Genomic DNA, 17,748 nt, shown 5'->3' on the forward strand with positions numbered 1-17,748 from the left:
TGGAGTGAAACTGATCCCCCAGTGTGACCTTCTCACAGGCTTTGCAAGCTGTATAATTACATTTGAAGGTGCCATTAAACCTTAGCCACGAAGAGCCACTCTCTGTGGAGGTATTTTTAAGCTCTGTAGGGGCTACCATATTGCCTATGGATCTGTTATTCCTATAGACAAACTTACATCCTCCTTGTGTTAGGTCCTTCAGATCATCATCTGCCGCCAACATACTGAAATGGGACTTGATTACCCTGCAAATTTCATGATATTGGTTTGAGTAATCCGTTATAAACATAACCTTCTCTTCTCCCTGTTTTGTTTTGCACTTGAACTTATCTTTATTGGACTTGTCTCTTAATAAATCCTCCCTGTTGATTTTATTAACTATTTCTCTCGCCTGTTCAATCACTTTAGACTCATAACCTCTTTCCGTCAACTTTCTAGCTAAGTTTGCTGCTTCCTGTTGATAAACACTCTCCTTAGAACAATTCAGTTTCAAACGGATAAACTGTCCTTTCACTACTGCCTTAAAGACTGTTTCTGGATGGCAGCTCCTATGCAGTAAGGAGTTCCCTGATATCGGTTTGTAATAAACCCTGGTCTCAATCCATTCTCTGTGGACTCCTTTCAGCCTGATGTCCAGAAAATTGATCTCCTGCTTATTGGATTCTGAGGTGAAGCTGATTCCCACATTGTTAATGTCCAACATGCGGGTGAAATCCAACAAAATCCCCACCTCTCCAAATAAACAGGAGATTGTCTATATAGCATTTGTACCACACAATTTCGTCTCTCTACACAGGTTTCCCTCCCCATAGACGTGGAATAGCTCCCACCAACCCATGAACAGGTTGGCATAGGAGGGGGCAAACTTAGCCCCCATAGCTGTTCCACGCCTCTGGAGATAGAAAGTCCCCCCAAATTCGAAATAATTGTGGGTCAAAAGAAATTCTGCTACTCTCAGCAAGTAGTTAACGCAAGCTTCCTCCTGTTTAAATCTCAACATCAAAAAGAATTTCAAGGCTTGCAAACCCTTTTCATGTGGTATACTAGAATACAAAGATTTAACATCAACTGTCAACCAAGTATATCTCTTATCCCATGTTACCTTCAATAGTAAATTTAGCACTTGTTTAGTATCCGATATATAACTTGCCAATGTGCTCACTATTGGTTGTAATATAAAATCCAACCATTCGGATAAGTGCTCTGATACCGACCCAATTCCACTCACTATTGGCCTTCCTCTTACCTCTTCAAGGGATTTGTGGACCTTGGGTAGATGATTGAACACTGGGGTAATCGGATTTGCCACCAGTAGATAACCTTTTGTTTTCTCATCAATATACCCAAGGTCCACACCATCATCAATCAAAGAAGCAAGTTGTTTTTGTAACTGTCTTACCGGATCCTTCCTAATTATGAGATAATTCTGTTCTTCACTTAATTGTCTGTGTGCCTCAGCTATAAAATCCTGTCTGTTCATGAGGACCACAGATCCTCCCTTATCTGCTGAGCGGATTACCACATTATTGTTTTTACCTAATCTCTTAAGAGCCTCTCTCTCATTCCTTGTTAGGTTATGCCCTTGTGTTAGGTCAGTTCTATAATACAATTCTGTTAGATCCTTTTCTATCCTTTTTTGGAATCTCTCCAGAATTTTGCCTCTGCTCTGAATTTTGTAAAATCTCGACCTTGGATTCAATGAGGGTACAATCAACCATTCATCCCCCGCCAGAGTAGACTCATCTTGGAGAGATTCCATGACCAAAACACTGCAAACATCCTGGAAATTCAGATCCACATGGTTTCTATCAGGGAAACCATTATTAGTCATTGTCTTAGTCAAATTACTCTCTATTCCATCCAATTGGTTTGAATAGAATTTTCTCAAAGTTAGATTCCTAATTAATTTGTTAGTGTCTAATAAGGTTTTGAACAAGTTGAAATTTGCTGAGGGTACAGAAGATAGACCTAGGGCCAAGACCCTCATCTCCACTTCACTCAATGTATAATTTGACAGGTTTATCACATTAGAAAGAGGGGTGGCAATAGAGATGAGATTTTAGTGGAAAGGGAAACGTTCTGGATTTTTCATCTGAAAACTAGGGTTCCATTAGGATTAAACTCCCAATACGATTTGATAAACTTCTGGTGACCCTATAGTTAGTGTGTCAGTCTAGAGGAAATCAAGTGTAAGCATCTTTATATTAAACAAAAGAGTTGTAAGTTTACCTCCTAGTAGCCCCCTCTGGAAATACTTTGTCACCTATTAGAATTGATAACTATCCTTAGGTTTAGACAAAGTTTACCTAGTCAACATAATTGGGATTTTTTATAAGCACGTATTGGTAACGGGATGTAAGAACAGATGAGAGTGGGAAAAATTGTTAGGTTGTATAGGGCTCTCATTTAATACATCCCATAGGTGGAAAACCTTGACCGATAGGCCAGTAGGGTTGGGTTTTTAAGTGAGCACAGCACATGTGTTTTTTAAGTGGCTTTGAGTACGGCGTTAAGCCGAAACGCGTCAGCCGTTATTTTTTACTCTGCTGGTGAATTCCCGTGGTAACCCCTACTGTATGCATGGATATAATGGGATTTTAATTGTCTTAATAAAGTTCTAAGTTTTACCGCAGATCCAGTGTTCCTTACATTCATTCACTAACTTTCTCCTAAGCATAGGTCCCTGCTCTTCAACAAAGGATACCAAGAGTTAATAGAAGTAAATTAGAAAGTTGTTTAACTTTGCATGCACTAAACAGGAATCATTATCAAAATTATTTTAGTACGAAATATGATGTCTGGTGTTAGAGATGTCTTAAATGCATAAGGGATTATATGCTTAGTCGTGTCTTAACATTCAACAACCCAAAATTTTATTACCCCCAACCTGTTGACTGAATAAACACACAACACCAATGTGGAAGAAAAGACCAACATGGGTCGTGTTTATTTAAGTTCATTAATTATTAATGATAATAATAAACAGACTATACTTTTTATTAAATATATATATATATATATATATACACACGTATATATATATATATATACACATATATATATATGTGTGTATATAAACTGCAACACAAAAGCAACTTATTTATCTCACAGTGCCAACACTGCAATTAAACCTGAATACTGAAATTTTAAAATGCTGTTATTATTTAATATAACATAAAACACAAAGTGCTACCAGATAACATCAATAATATGAATTCTGAATGTATTATATGCCCTTTTTCTTCATAAATGGAAAGAGTCCACAGCTGCATTCATTACTTTTGGGAAATTCAGAACCTGGCCACCAAGAGGAAGCAAAGACACCCCAGCTAAAGGCTTAAATACTCCTCCCACCTCCCTCATCCCCCAGTCATTCTTTGCCTTACATCCCAGGAGGTTGGCAGAGAAGTGTCAGAAGTTTAAGATAGTCTCTTATGGAGGGTAGTACTCTTCGGCATGGGACTGGAGTTTTAGGTAGTCTTGTCAGTCTCTCAGTGAGAGCATGGTTGAAAGGTAGAGTGTGGAGATGCAGGGATGGTCTTTTTTGCGAAACCATCCCGACTCATATTAACAGCTCCAGAAGCAATCAGCGTTGACGAGTTTCGCTGCCTGCTTTCTTCTCTCAAGTCCATGGCAGAAGCAACACTACTATTTGTCACACTTGAAGGGCCGTGTTCCTGTTCCACGGTGTAGATTCCGGTAAGATTGCTTCATTTTACTTTCATCATGGATGTATTGTAATTACAACTGTTTATCCGAGAGGGGCTACAATGTTTTTGGGGATAATCTTAACATAGGGTCTCGGTGAGACTCCTTTTGTATCTTGGAATCAAAGGTTAATATCTCCTAAGGGGGGTTATTGAACAGGGTTTTTTTAATCATGTTTGTTATGTGATTCTGTCTGCTACTGTGTGTAGGGATACTTCGGCTCATGGCTATTTTGGAACATAAAGGCCTATGTCTAGTGATTTTGTGGAGACGGATGTCTCTGATTCAGATTCTACTTCTTGCGAAGAATATGAATTGGCCTGGGTGATCCATGCCCATCAGTTATGTTTTCCGAATGCCGTTTAAGAGTGCTCTGTTCCTTGAGATTGGGGAATCAGGGGCCCGCTGAGCCATCCGCCTCTGGGGATTCCATTTCCCACGAGGCGAGTTCCTTACTCTTACAACTCTTACTACGCATGCAGGTAACCCAAACACTGCTTATCCTTCTATGGAGAATGGCCTGTACCCACCGGAGGTTACGACATGGTTACGCATGGCCATATCTTTGGCGCTGGCGCATCTGCACCTCCCGGGAGTGTGCTTATGATATTGTCCGTGTTCCGTTAACCGGGGCTTGTCAGGCGTGGGATCACCTGGTCCAGTTCAGCCCTCTGGGGAAGCAACTGACCCTGAGTCCTTAGGGGGTCAACTTTTAGGGCCGGTGTCTTCATTTGTCCCAGTGGAGGTATGTTGCGCCTTTCGTTATAGACTGGCGCGCCTTCGTGTTCTACTGAGGCACATTTTGGCGTTTCTGGAGGATCCCACTCTTAATGGCGGGATTTCTCAGTCTTCCTTTTTGACTGGCTTGCATGTAGACATAAGGGGATGAGGTAATCTTCTTTTAGTCTTTGTTATTTGAGTATCCGTTTCCAGTTTTGAGCTTGGAAGATTCAGATTCCTGTTGGGCTGGTCCTGCGGGTCTGTCCGTTCTCCCTGGGCGATAACCTACGGGTCTTTTATTTAATCCGGTGACGATAGATTTTCTTTGGTTTAGAGCTCATGTTGTCGTAATGTTTCCTTCGGGAACTTTCTTCTCTGGAGATGATACTCGCGATTTTGTGGTCGCACTGTTTACTTTTACAAAAGTTTGTTTAAGAGTGAGGACGTGCTAGTCCTATGTTTGTCTGTTGTCTATCCCTCCATCTCGGGGGAGATTCTATGTGGCCTTGACAGTGCTGGGGCCCTTTGTTTCAGGCTGGTCCTGACTGGGTACAAATCCTTCTGTCTTTGAGGCCTAGTTCAGACACTTGGCGCCTTTTATGCCTGGCTGGGCCGGTGAGGGCGCCTAGTGATCACAATATGACTTGTGTTGTTTTCCTTGTTTTTATTTTACAAGTTTCAGCTAGCATCCTGAGAGGACTTGATGGTCCGTGGTTTGCTTAGGGGCATGAGGGATGGTTCAGTCCTCATTAGCCTGTCAATCTAGTAGGCCGGGTCTCCGCTAGACTTGCTCTGTTGTTTCCAGGATTTTTGCAGGAGACTAGAGTTTTCCTTCCCATTGTGGGTTGGAGGTTTGGAGGATTTAGGTCCTTTATGCCACCAGTTTTTGGTGGTTTTGCCTATTTAAGGTCTATATGGGAGTGTCCTTTTAGAGGTTCTCTTCCTTCGAGTCGAGACTTCTGGACTTTGTCCAGGTTTCTGGTGAGCCGTGCGGCTTTGTCTACTTCAGAGAGTTAGTCGTCTCCATATCGGGGACGATAGGTGGTGTTGTCTCCTTTTCCTAACGTTTGCTTAAGAGATGTTTCTACCAGGGTTCGGGATGCTCTGCATTCTTCTTCCTTGGGTGTGGTCCTCTGGAAAGTTAGTCTGAAAGGATTATGGAGACTAGCCTTTTTCTTCTCTCTCTTTCGGGTGACTCTGTTCTTGTTATCATTCCCTTAGTCTTGGACTTCGTGTGAGTTGTCCTTGGGTCCTGGAGCTCTAGAGTGATGGCGTGACTTTGTCATGGCCTAGCACCGTGTTTGGGGGGTGCTGACCTCCTGCTAAGGGTGTTCTCTTCCCTTTGGGCTGGGAATTACGAGTGAGTCCTGTATCCGTTCTCCAGGTTAGCCCGGTTATTGTCCCCTGTGAGCTCTGTTTTTCTTTAGACAAGGTATCTTGTGTTCCCTGAGGGTGTCGTTCATTTTAAGGCGATCTAGGTCCCGGGTCCAGGGCCCACAGGACTAAGTGGCCTAAGGGATTAGTTCCGGCCTAGCAAGCCGTAGGCTTGGAGTTTGAATCCTGCTGTGGCAGTTTTCTTAGGAGACTTATGATCCTGTGGACTGCTTCGTGATGCCCCAGTTTTTTCAGGGAGACTATGTTTGGACATAGGGGCTAGCTCATTGAGCTTGCAAGCAGGAAGGCCAGGGTTCATAGCCACCTTCAAGTCCTGGTTTTAGACTTTAAAGCCTGACTTGTCCTTCAGACGGAGTGTGCTCCTTTTCATGGGGGGATTTCTCTGTGGATTCAATAGTGGTGTCTGGATGATTTTTCATTCGGTCCGTGTTTTGATCAGTCTATGGCGTCATGTCTTGAGGCATGTGCGCTGTTCTTATTTGTGCCCTCCCCTTTGAGGGGGTAGCTTATCTTCCTTAAGAGCTGGGGTTTCCTCTCTCTGGAAGGTCATTGTCCTGCCCTGTGTGTAGGAGGTTGAAACAGGTGGCTTTTTTCTGTGAGGGACAGCAGTCTGCTGCTCTGTGGAATGCTCTTTTCCAACTGTTGGAAATTGAAATCTCCATGTAGAGACTGTCTAAGAGAGTTGTGACAGGTCTTCCTAAGGATCTATTGCACTTTCTCTGTTCCAGGTCCTAGGGGTTCTCTTTGGGAGTGCCTTAGTAGAGGAGCTGATTGGGTTGGCACCCAAGCTCTGTTGGGGTGGGTGAGTCCCCCAATTATTTCCTGTCCCAGGGGGCCTGTGGTTGGGGTCTTTCTGTTCCCCGGTCTATCAGTCATGCCTGTCGCTTGGGCTAGTCCGGTGTTTGGAGCAGGATCTGTGATCTGTTGCTCTGCTAATTGTCCTCTGGTCATTCGAGGTATGGTGAGCCTCTTTGAGGTTCTGTTTTTTCTCCACGTTCAAAGATCTGTGGGAAGGACTGGCAGCTCTTGGATAGCCTGCAACGTTATCCACTGGTTGGTAGATGCTTAGCAGCCTGAAGGATCCTATTTCAGCTGCTACTTACTTGCCCTGCAAGCATTCAAGTTTCTCCATCATTTTCGATGATGGCTGCATGCAGTGTTTTGTCTCCAGGGGTTGTACGTCAGATGTTCACCTTTCTGAGCTTGCTGCACGAGGTTCGGTTCTGAAAATTTAGATTTTCAGAGCTACCTTTTTCGAGCCTGGGGACTTTCGTCCCCAGAGTGTGGTTGCACTTTGTTAGGGGAAGATTATCTTCTCTGTTCAGACTCCCGGCCTTAGTTCGTGGTTTCTGTATCTCTGGGATCTGGGCGTTGCCTCCCCTTGTTTCTACGAGACTGGTTGGGTCTCTGTTAGCCTGACCCGGTATCTCAGGTTTTTGCTCTGTTTAAGGACTTGTGCCCTTTTTTAGGGTTTTTTCTAGAGTTCCTTATGCTTGTTTTCTCTGTGTCTTTTCTTCTTTGTGGAAGAATACGGTAGTTTGTTCCCTTTCTCTACTAAGGGGTGAGTTGTTTGGAGAACGACTGCTGGACGACGGGGTCTCCTGGAGGCTGTTGGCTGTGTGGACTATCTGCGGGTCAGTGTCCTTGGGCCTTTTTCCTTTTTTCAAAAGGTTGTTCTCGGCTTCGGACGAAGCGGGATTTTGTTGGGTAGGGGTTTTTCAGGCCTGGTTCCCTCAGAATAGGCCGCCTCTTGTACCCTCCCGTTTTAGCATTCATTGCCCTCTTGGGTATTGTTTTCCCAAAAGTAATGAATGCAGCTGTAGGCTCTTTCCATTTATGAAGAAAAACATAAATTATGCTTACCTGATAATTTCTTCAGATGGAAAGAGTCCACAGCTCCCTGCCCGTGTTTTTATCTGGGGCGGCCATAATTTTTGTTCTTCTGGCACCTTTGCACCCTGATATTTCTTCTACTGTTCCTTGTTCCTCGGCAGAATGACTGGGGGATGAGGGAGGTGGGAGGAGATTTAAGCCTTTGGCTGGGGTGTCTTTGCCTCCTCCTGGTGGCCAGGTTCTGAATTTCCCAAAAGTAATGAATGCAGCTGTGGACTCTTTCCATCTGAAGAAAAAAAAATGATCAGGTAAGCATAATTTATGTTTTGTATAAAATCACAAGCATTTTATGTATATATGTGTATGGGGTCTTATGATTTTATCTAGTATAATTTGTCACAAACATTTTAATGATTAGTTGGGATTCTTGCCTTACTCACCAGTGGAGTTTGTTAGTGGAATCATAAAAAATAGGTAGAAGTAGAAGATAAAAAAAGGGGAAAAATAAATAAGCTCACAAAAGATCTAAATAAACATAAATTAAGCATTTCCTTAATGCCCAGTATGATGTTTGCATAACAATCTACTCACTAAAACAACTGCGCAGGGCACTTAATCTACACGCAAGGACACACAGGAGGAAGCAGTAAGGGACTCAAAGTTGTATTTTACTGCTTACTAAAAAAGCAGGCAACACCGCTTCTCTGGTAGTCAGGGCGCAGGCTAGACCAACGGATCTACCAGGCCTCTGACACCAGCAATGCCGTCACCCCCTGATGGCAGCCCTGGGCTCACTTTCTAACAGAGAGGCCTCTATGTTCAAGCCGTGGCACGTGTGCCATAGGTTCGCCATCACTGATCTAGGCATCTAGTGCTCTTGCAAATGGATAACATTGTAGCAAAATTCCTGCCATATAATGTTCCAGACACATGCACACTCCTGAACTCATGTCCCTGCTTTTCAACAAAAGATACGAAGGGAACAAGGACAATTTGATAATACAAGTAAACTAGAAAGTTGTTTAAAATTGCTCTGTGGGATTCATGAAAGAAAACAATTGGGTTTCATGTCTCTTTAAAGAGTGCTTGTGTATTAATATAGAATATTCTTTTAATGTAATATTATTCATGCAACTGTCCCAATTTTACTGGGGTAGCCTTTGTTTTGGGTCTCCTGTGCTGTTTTTTAAGTGTCCCAGAATTCTTTCCCACTTAATAAATATCTGCACTGCCGTGTGAGCATTGCATATCTGCGATAAGCAGACATAAGGTCTTTGTTGGAATTATCTGTATATTTTTCTTTTGCATATTGTGGCATCTGGGTCTCTTGTACATTATAATAAACTTATATATGTCATTTGGTAAACTGGTATTTATAAGATTCCCATTGTTTAAGGATTAGACTTAATAAAACCGTATTTCATATTTTGAACAATATTCTGGGAACTTTACATTGGATGTTTTGGGGTGGAGCAGAGTAGTCGCAGCTATGGAAACTGTGGGGGTCTATGGTCAAAGCTCCCGTTCCTTATATATTATAATACAAGAGTGAATTGTAGTAGTTAGCTATGGAAGCCAAGGTTAAGGGAATAATATGCGATCAGTGTATTCTGTGGTTGGCTTCTTGCCAGTCCTATAAGTTATTGCATAGGGTACCAGTTAAATGAGTCAGTGTTGATCTTACCCCCTTATATAATTATATAACAGAGAAGGAATGGCATCTGAGGATAGCTTACAGAACGGGTAGCTCTTGGTCCAGGTATCAAAATAATGTATTCCTTCACAAAAGTTAAAGTAATGGTAAATTCTCCCCTTTTTAAAATCAGATACGCAATGTAAGTGATATTTTAGATGGAGTTTAATTTATCAGTTGTAACGAAGATGCACTATAACTTACTTTTTAATATAGATATGAAATTTAAATACCCTGCGCTCCGCCGCCCACTTCCAAAGTCAATTTTTCTGTCAGCTAATGGTTTGATCTGTTCTACAATCATCGCTCTCCCCATATGGCACAAGTTCAAACCTTTAGCTCACAGAAAAATAACATTTGAAGTCGGTGGCGGAGCGCAGGGTATTTGAATTTTATATATATATATTAAAAAGTAAGTTATAGCGCATCTTCATTACAACTGACTAACATTCCAGATCTGATTTTAAAAAGGAGAGAGTTTACCATCACTTTAACTAAGGAGCTGTCCATGGTATTAAGTTAGAACTATTATGTATATTGTACACAATGAATATGCTGGATATTCCAATGGTAATATAGTATAGCATGTGTATCCTGAATATCCTTTACTAAGCTATAAAATGTAACAATCTATTTCTTCACACTTCCTGCAGCACAGCCAAGTACAGCATGGTAACATTCCTACCTCGATTCCTCTACGAACAGATCAGGAGAGCTGCCAATGCATTCTTCCTCTTCATTGCCTTATTGCAGGTAAATCGTCATCACTTTTTTACTTTAGTCAGTTTGTTAGTGTTACTACTTGTGTACATATCTCACACCAAATGCCTTTGCACCAAATTAGGACTTACTAATACAAAATACTGGTTTGCTATGTGATGCTATACTATACTTGTGTAAATATCTTTATACCTTTGTTTGTCTGGCATGTCTGTTATGACAATATAGTCAAGCACTCTCCCCTGCCTGCTGTGTTGACTGTGTTATGCTACTTCACATGACAGCATGGCTCATAGGTAGACATGACAATTTCAGGTTAACTCATTAAAGGTGACACAAGGTGTCACAAGTAGGTATATATCTTCTATGGATGGGTTGCTTGGTAAACAATCTGATCTGAGGGTTGTTTTATGCATCTTCAATTAAGAAGTTGCTGGGAAAATGCACCTTATCTAAGGTCTGTTTGACCACAAAGATTCTATAAAGCACAGCTCCCAACATTTGTGGTTAGGTATTCAGGACAGATTGAGGAGGGGCTGTCACTGTTTTGTGGGCGTGGCAGTTTTGGGAGGAGGCGGGTTTTAGATGTATAGTGAACAGGATCATGAGTTTGTCTGGGCGGTCAGTGGGCATTCCTGGTTGGTTCTGGAGGGCTAAGGGAATTGTGCAAATTGGGACAAATGGTTTTCTCAGAGGGACAGATCTCAGAAATAGGGGCTGTCACTCCCAAATAGGGACAGGTTGGGGGTCTACATAAAGGGGAGTATGTCTGGGCTTGTAACTGCGATGAATGAGTTGCTTGATTTGAATTAGATCTTAAAGGGACAGTATACACTCATTTTCATATAACTGCATGTAATAGACACTACTATAAAGAACAAGATGCCCAAATACTGATATAAAAATCCAGTATAAAACGGTTTAAAGACTTACTTAGAAGCTTTCAGTTTAGCTCTGTTGAAAAGGTAGTTGGAAAGCCCATTGCAAGTGGGAAATAAGACACCCCCCCCCTCCCCCTTCTTTTGCATATGAAATGACCCTTTACACAAACAGGAGCAAGCTGGAGAAGGTAGCTGACGGTATTCACATAAAACTTTGGGGCTTGGTTAGGAGTCTGAAAATCAGAGCAATGTTATTTAAAAATAAGCAAAACTATACATTTTTTTTTAAAATAAAACTTTATGGGCTATATAAATAGATCATCTACAAAACATATATGCAAAGAAAAAATGAGTGTATAATGTCCCTTTAAGTCTGAGTATAAAGCTTCTGTAGTGAGTTTTCTGGGGCTTGCACCTGATAAAAGTACTATTTCAGCAAACAGGTGGGAGCATGTTTAAAGATAAAGCATTTGTTTATATATATATATATATATATATATATATATATATACATTATATATATATATAACAAATGTAACGAACATGGTTTTCCAGTGCTTACATTCTTATTTGTCACGGGTAAATCCACATTTTTAAAGCATTTGAATGAGAATATAATTCTTAAAATGTTTCAAATCTTTATTATTTAAAATGATAATTTACAATCTAGCAATACAGGGAGTGCAGAATTATTAGGCAAGTTGTATTTTTGAGGATTAATTTTATTATTGAACAACAACCATGTTCTCAATGAACCCAAAAAACTCATTAATATCAAAGCTGAATAGTTTTGGAAGTAGTTTTTAGTTTGTTTTTAGTTATAGCTATTTTAGGGGGATATCTGTGTGTGCAGGTGACTATTACTGTGCATAATTATTAGGCAACTTAACAAAAAACAAATATATACCCATTTCAATTATTTATTTTTACCAGTGAAACCAATATAACATCTCAACATTCACAAATATACATTTCTGACATTCAAAAACAAAACAAAAACAAATCAGTGACCAATATAGCCACCTTTCTTTGCAAGGACACTCAAAAGCCTGCCATCCATGGATTCTGTCAGTGTTTTGATCTGTACACCATCAACATTGCGTGCAGCAGCAACCACAGCCTCCCAGACACTGTTCAGAGAGGTGTACTGTTTTCCCTCCTTGTAAATCTCACATTTTATGATGGACCACAGGTTCTCAATGGGGTTCAGATCAGGTGAACAAGGAGGCCATGTCATTAGATTTTCTTCTTTTATACCCTTTCTTGCCAGCCACGCTGTGGAGTACTTGGACGCGTGTGATGGAGCATTGTCCTGCATGAAAATCATGTTTTTCTTGAAGGATGCAGACTTCTTCCTGTACCACTGCTTGAAGAAGGTGTCTTCCAGAAACTGGCAGTAGGACTGGGAGTTGAGCTTGACTCCATCCTCAACCCGAAAAGGCCCCACAAGCTCATCTTTGATGATACCAGCCCAAACCAGTACTCCACCTCCACCTTGCTGGCGTCTGAGTCGGACTGGAGCTCTCTGCCCTTTACCAATCCAGCCACGGGCCCATCCATCTGGCCCATCAAGACTCACTCTCATTTCATCAGTCCATAAAACCTTAGAAAAATCAGTCTTGAGATATTTCTTGGCCCAGTCTTGACGTTTCAGCTTGTGTGTCTTGTTCAGTGGTGGTCGTCTTTCAGCCTTTCTTACCTTGGCCATGTCTCTGAGTATTGCACACCTTGTGCTTTTGGGCACTCCAGTGATGTTGCAGCTCTGAAATATGGCCAAACTGGTGGCAAGTGGCATCTTGGCAGCTGCACGCTTGACTTTTCTCAGTTCATGGGCAGTTATTTTGCGCCTTGGTTTTTCCACACGCTTCTTGCGACCCTGTTGACTATTTTGAATGAAACGCTTGATTGTTCGATGATCACACTTCAGAAGCTTTGCAATTTTAAGAGTGCTGCATCCCTCTGCAAGATAGCTCACTATTTTTTACTTTTCTGAGCCTGTCAAGTCCTTCTTTTGACCCATTTTGCCAAAGGAAAGGAAGTTGCCTAATAATTATGCACACCTGATATAGGGTGTTGATGTCATTAGACCACACCCCTTCTCATTACAGAGATGCACATCACCTAATATGCTTCATTGGTAGTAGGCTTTCGAGCCTATACAGCTTGGAGTAAGACAACATGCATAAAGAGGATGATGTGGTCAAAATACTCATTTGCCTAATAATTCTGCACTCCCTGTACACAGTCAATAGGACTAAATTCCCTACAACAGTATTTCTGAACGGGTGTGCTGTGCCATACTGGAATGGATAGAGCAAATGAAAAACTAAAGCATCAATAATTTACCTCCAGTAAGACAACGTCGTCTAGTACCTTTATATGCTAAGGTTAACATGAGCCGGACCTAGAATTACTTTAAAGGGACATTAAACTGCTGGGTATACCTACTGTAGCATAATTACTACTGTTTTCCTCCTGTTTAAAGCTCTTATTTTATCAATTGGTAAAGCTCTGCGTCTTTATACTGGGCGACGCCATCTTGTAGCTTGCGCATTATTGCACCAGTGGCAGAAGCAGTGCACTTTCACAGATCAATGACGATGCTGACTTTTTTTTATAGCTGTACCTTGCAGTTTGGGTTAGCTTGAACAATAGAAAGAGGAAGCTTTACATTTTTGCAGTTAATTTACACAGTTTTAAAATAATGCAACAACTGTATAAAGCCCTCAGGACTAATATGGAGCAATGCAGCCACCACAAAATGTACATTTCCCTCTGTATTGCACATGCTAAACTGAAGTGCTTGATACGGCTTGTCAATAAGACACCAATATCGCTGATCTGTGAATTTGTACCGATTCTGTGACAGGGTGCGAGAGTGTTTAAACTCCAAGATGGCGCTGCCCATTAAGAAGATGCAGAACTTTACTAACCAGCAGGGTTAAAATAAGAGAACAGATTTGAAGAGAGCTGCAGTCACAGGAGGAAAACAATAGCATGGTGATTATTAACCAGACAAATGTAGTTGTACCCAACAGTTTAATGTCCCTTTAAAATAAATGGTGTATGTGCATAAAGCGCAATGTCCTACATGTAGTGAGGCACTTTTAAATAAGCCCAAGAGAGCGAAACCAATTTGATAATAGAAGAAAACAGGAAAATTGCATACTCTGTCTGAATCATGAAAGTATTATTTTAACTTTATTGTCCCTTTAAGCTTTATGTGTGACAATAAACTACATGGCTGTTTTCTGCACTGGAGATAACCAATGGACTAATTCCAACGTCATAAAAAGCCGCACATAGAAACAAATGCTTGCAGACTTTCTCTTTGCAAATGCAGGGAACTAAGTGATTGTCTAAAAACTACTGTGATGCTGCATGAAGATTAAACACAGCAGTCATCTTAAAACACTTGTGTCCCATTGTAAAACTGATGTGCTTTGCACCAGCTGGTTTGCCGTATACTGATCCAGCCATCCGCATTAAACAACAGGATAGGAATTTGCCAGAGCAGATTTTTTTTTGTTTTTTTACAGCACCTTCAGTGCCTGTATTCTCATATTTACTGCTTCTGGAGCTTTTCTTTTTTCACTTCACCACAGTAAACCATGATGACTGTGTTTGCAGATTTATCTTTGGATATTACAGCTGCGCTGAATTTGAATGCCAGACATGTTTAGGATTAAATTAATCTAATACCTGTGTATGTTTCCTGATTTAATGTATGTGTGTGGCTACACTGAAGGCAAAAGTAACATAGCAATTCTAGCACTGAAATATAGTAACCCCTTCAGTTCCAGGGGTTTGAAAAATGTATCTACTGCTTGAGGCTAGACAGCGTTTCATTGTTTTGCTGTAAGCTATTTGGTCTATAAGCTTCCTCAGTGCAGATTTGTAGGTGCACATGAGAAGGCCCCCATCTATTAACTCTTTGCAGTCAAGGTTCCCAGGCAGGGTACCTGTCTGCCCACATTTGCTGACAGCAAGGCAGTGTCCGCTGCCTGAAGTTAACTTTGGACAAGAAATGTCTTGTGAATACCACCCCTGTTGATTGCACAAGAGCAGGGATTTCATTGTTCTAAATCTGCATAAATACAGAAACCAGGAATGAACAAACAGCTCAGTGGCTTGTTCTATGGCCCAGTTACCACCTAGGAGTAGCTTCTTTTAGCTCAATTGTGCTTTTCACAGAGGAAAAGTTTCCTGATGTATATCAGTCTGATCCTGCCTAACATGGTCAGTCCAGCTGCAAAATACCAGATAATTCTACTCTAAACAAGGGAAATGGCAACCCCAGACGATCGTTGGGCTTCGTCTGTGAGGTGCAACCATATCCCTCTAGGCACATTGGGCAATGAGTCCAATGTGCCATGTTCTAAATCCACAACCTCTGAGGTGACTTATGACTGGTGTTTTTAAACTTGCAGTAGCAAGTCTGCATCCCAAGGTCCCCCAAGCTGCAGCTTGATAAATGGAGCCTTATATTGTATTTTTTCAGGTATCAAAAACAAAAAGCACTGCTGGTTCTGAGAGGAAACTGCCACTGATCCACTGAATTGCACGACTCAGCTGTGTGACAGCACTGGTGATTGGATTAGCATCAGTTTCCACTCAGTGCCAGCAGTGCTCTGCAGGTTCTGAATGGTACTTCTACTTTGTGCTTTTAACCCCTTTGTGGGAGTTAAACACATAGGGGTAGATTTATTTTATGGTGGGTGTACATGATTTGCGGTAGCGAATCATGTCCACCTGAAATTGCTAAATGCCGACAGCATACACTGTCGGCATTTTAACATTGCACAAGCATTTCTTGTGAAATGCTTGTGCAATGCCGCCCCCTGCACATTGGCAGCTTAAAAGGTGGCGGACAAGTTAAGGAGCTTCTTAATTTAAGTTTATGGCGAGCCGGAAACTTCGGGGGTTAGATTGCAGCATCCGCTGCTTGATAAATCTACCCCGTAGAATTAAATTGTTGCTAGTTTTAAAATGACATGCTCTAACGATTTAGATGATGTAATTTAACTATAATGGCCCTTTAATTCTTTTATGTCCTTTTAAACTCATAACTAGCATAACCTATAAATAGACAACATGTCATTATGATGCGCAAGCAGGCTCTTTTCATGACTGAACAAAAAAAATTATAGCTTTTATTGATCAGGGCTTATGGACCCTTAGACCTAAAGGTTGTACACTCTAGAAAAAAAAAAAAAATTCACAAAAGGCCTTCATCCATGACGATATTTGTCCAAGGATTGGCTTCAAATACCAGGGCTCTGTGTTTTCATCACAGACCTAAAAACGAATCCACAGATTTTATTTAAAGGGATAGGAAAGTCAAAATTAAACTTGCATGACTCAGATAGAGCATGTCATTTGAAGACACTTTTAAATTCACTTCTATTTTCAAATGTGCTTCGTTCTCTTAGTATCCCTTGTTAAAAAATGAATACGCATATATCATACACTAGTGGGAGCTGCTGCTAATTGGTGCCTGCACACATTTGTCTCTTGTGATTGGCTAAATAGATATTTCCAGCTTCCTGTCAGTAGTGCAATGCTGTCCCTTCAGCAATGGATAACAAGAGAATGAAGAAAATTTGATAATAGAATTAAATTGGAAAGTTGTTTAAAATTGTATGTTCTATCTGAATCATATTTTTTTTTTTTGGTTTACTATACCTTTAACTCAATAAAAAAAATGCCACACAAAGTACAAAATAACTTTTCAAGAGGTAAATATTAAGCAAAACTGGGTGAGGACATTTTTTTATTTGGAGGAAAAGAAAACTTATGTTGATGGTTAGCGCAGTGAGAAGTCATTTGAAATTAAATTTAAAGAGTTTTCCAACACAATGTAATTTATCATAGGCTGTATGTAGTTTTATTTTAATAAAACTGTAGCTTTTCTATTGATTTTAGTAGTTGACCACAGTTGAAAACTTTTACTTTCACTTGAATAAACCTAGTACATCATATTCCTTTATTTTGCTCAGATCACTGAGATAGATGCTGAGATCTTTTCAGTAGCGCGTGTATGATGTATGTTATTTTGTTTTCTGTTTTAGCAAATTCCTGATGTGTCTCCGACAGGAAGATATACCACTTTGGTGCCCTTAATCTTCATCTTAACCGTTGCTGGCATCAAAGAAATTATAGAAGACTATGTAAGTCTACTTTTATTAAAAAGAAACATAAAAACATATAAGAATACCGTGGTTGTATGTGGATATTTATACCGATAATATAATGACTATAATCTTTTCACTATGTGTGGGACCTTGGATAGCTAAACTATAAATGTGTAAACATGATCTTCTTTGGTCAGACAACAAACACTTCAGAATAAGCAATTATTTATTGAAAAGCAATACTTGTTAAAATTGACAAATTAATACAGATTAATATATGTGTGTAGATTACCTGAATATATATGTAAATACGTATGATCAATGTTATGCATGTATGATATAGCACTATCTCAGGTGCAATTTTATAGTGGCATTTTTTTTCCAAAAATGGTTTTGACACTTTCCAACAGGAAGATATTTTATGTTGGTGTTCTTAATCTTCATCTAATCCCTGGGATATAAAAAAAAACCTCATAGAAGACAATGGACAACTAAAAAAACAAAACTAATTCATGATAAGGCAAGTCTCCCTCTGATAATAAGGTGATGAAAAGAAGGGTAAATTTAGCTTTAAAAAAAATCTGATTACTTCTGGGGTTAAAATAGACTTTTCCAACAGCTATGAGCAGGTGAACAGTTGCCAGGTGACGTGAATGGAATATTT

The 17,748-nt window shown here is 40.5% G+C and overlaps 1 protein-coding gene across 1 annotated transcript in view; it reads left to right on the forward strand.

The window, feature by feature from the left end:
• The first annotated feature begins 10,018 nt into the window (after positions 1–10,018).
• ATP8A2 (ATPase phospholipid transporting 8A2) overlaps positions 10,019–17,748 on the forward strand; it is a 1,256,305-nt gene continuing 1,248,575 nt past the window's right edge. Inside the window, exons 1-2 of the mRNA XM_053705572.1 lie at positions 10,019–10,102; positions 17,022–17,120. Of these exons, the coding sequence (XP_053561547.1) occupies positions 10,019–10,102; positions 17,022–17,120 (183 nt within the window). The remainder of the gene's footprint in view (positions 10,103–17,021; positions 17,121–17,748) is intronic.

The sequence above is a fragment of the Bombina bombina genome, chromosome 3 (assembly GCF_027579735.1).
Source record: "Bombina bombina isolate aBomBom1 chromosome 3, aBomBom1.pri, whole genome shotgun sequence".
Classification (NCBI taxonomy): domain Eukaryota; kingdom Metazoa; phylum Chordata; class Amphibia; order Anura; family Bombinatoridae; genus Bombina; species Bombina bombina.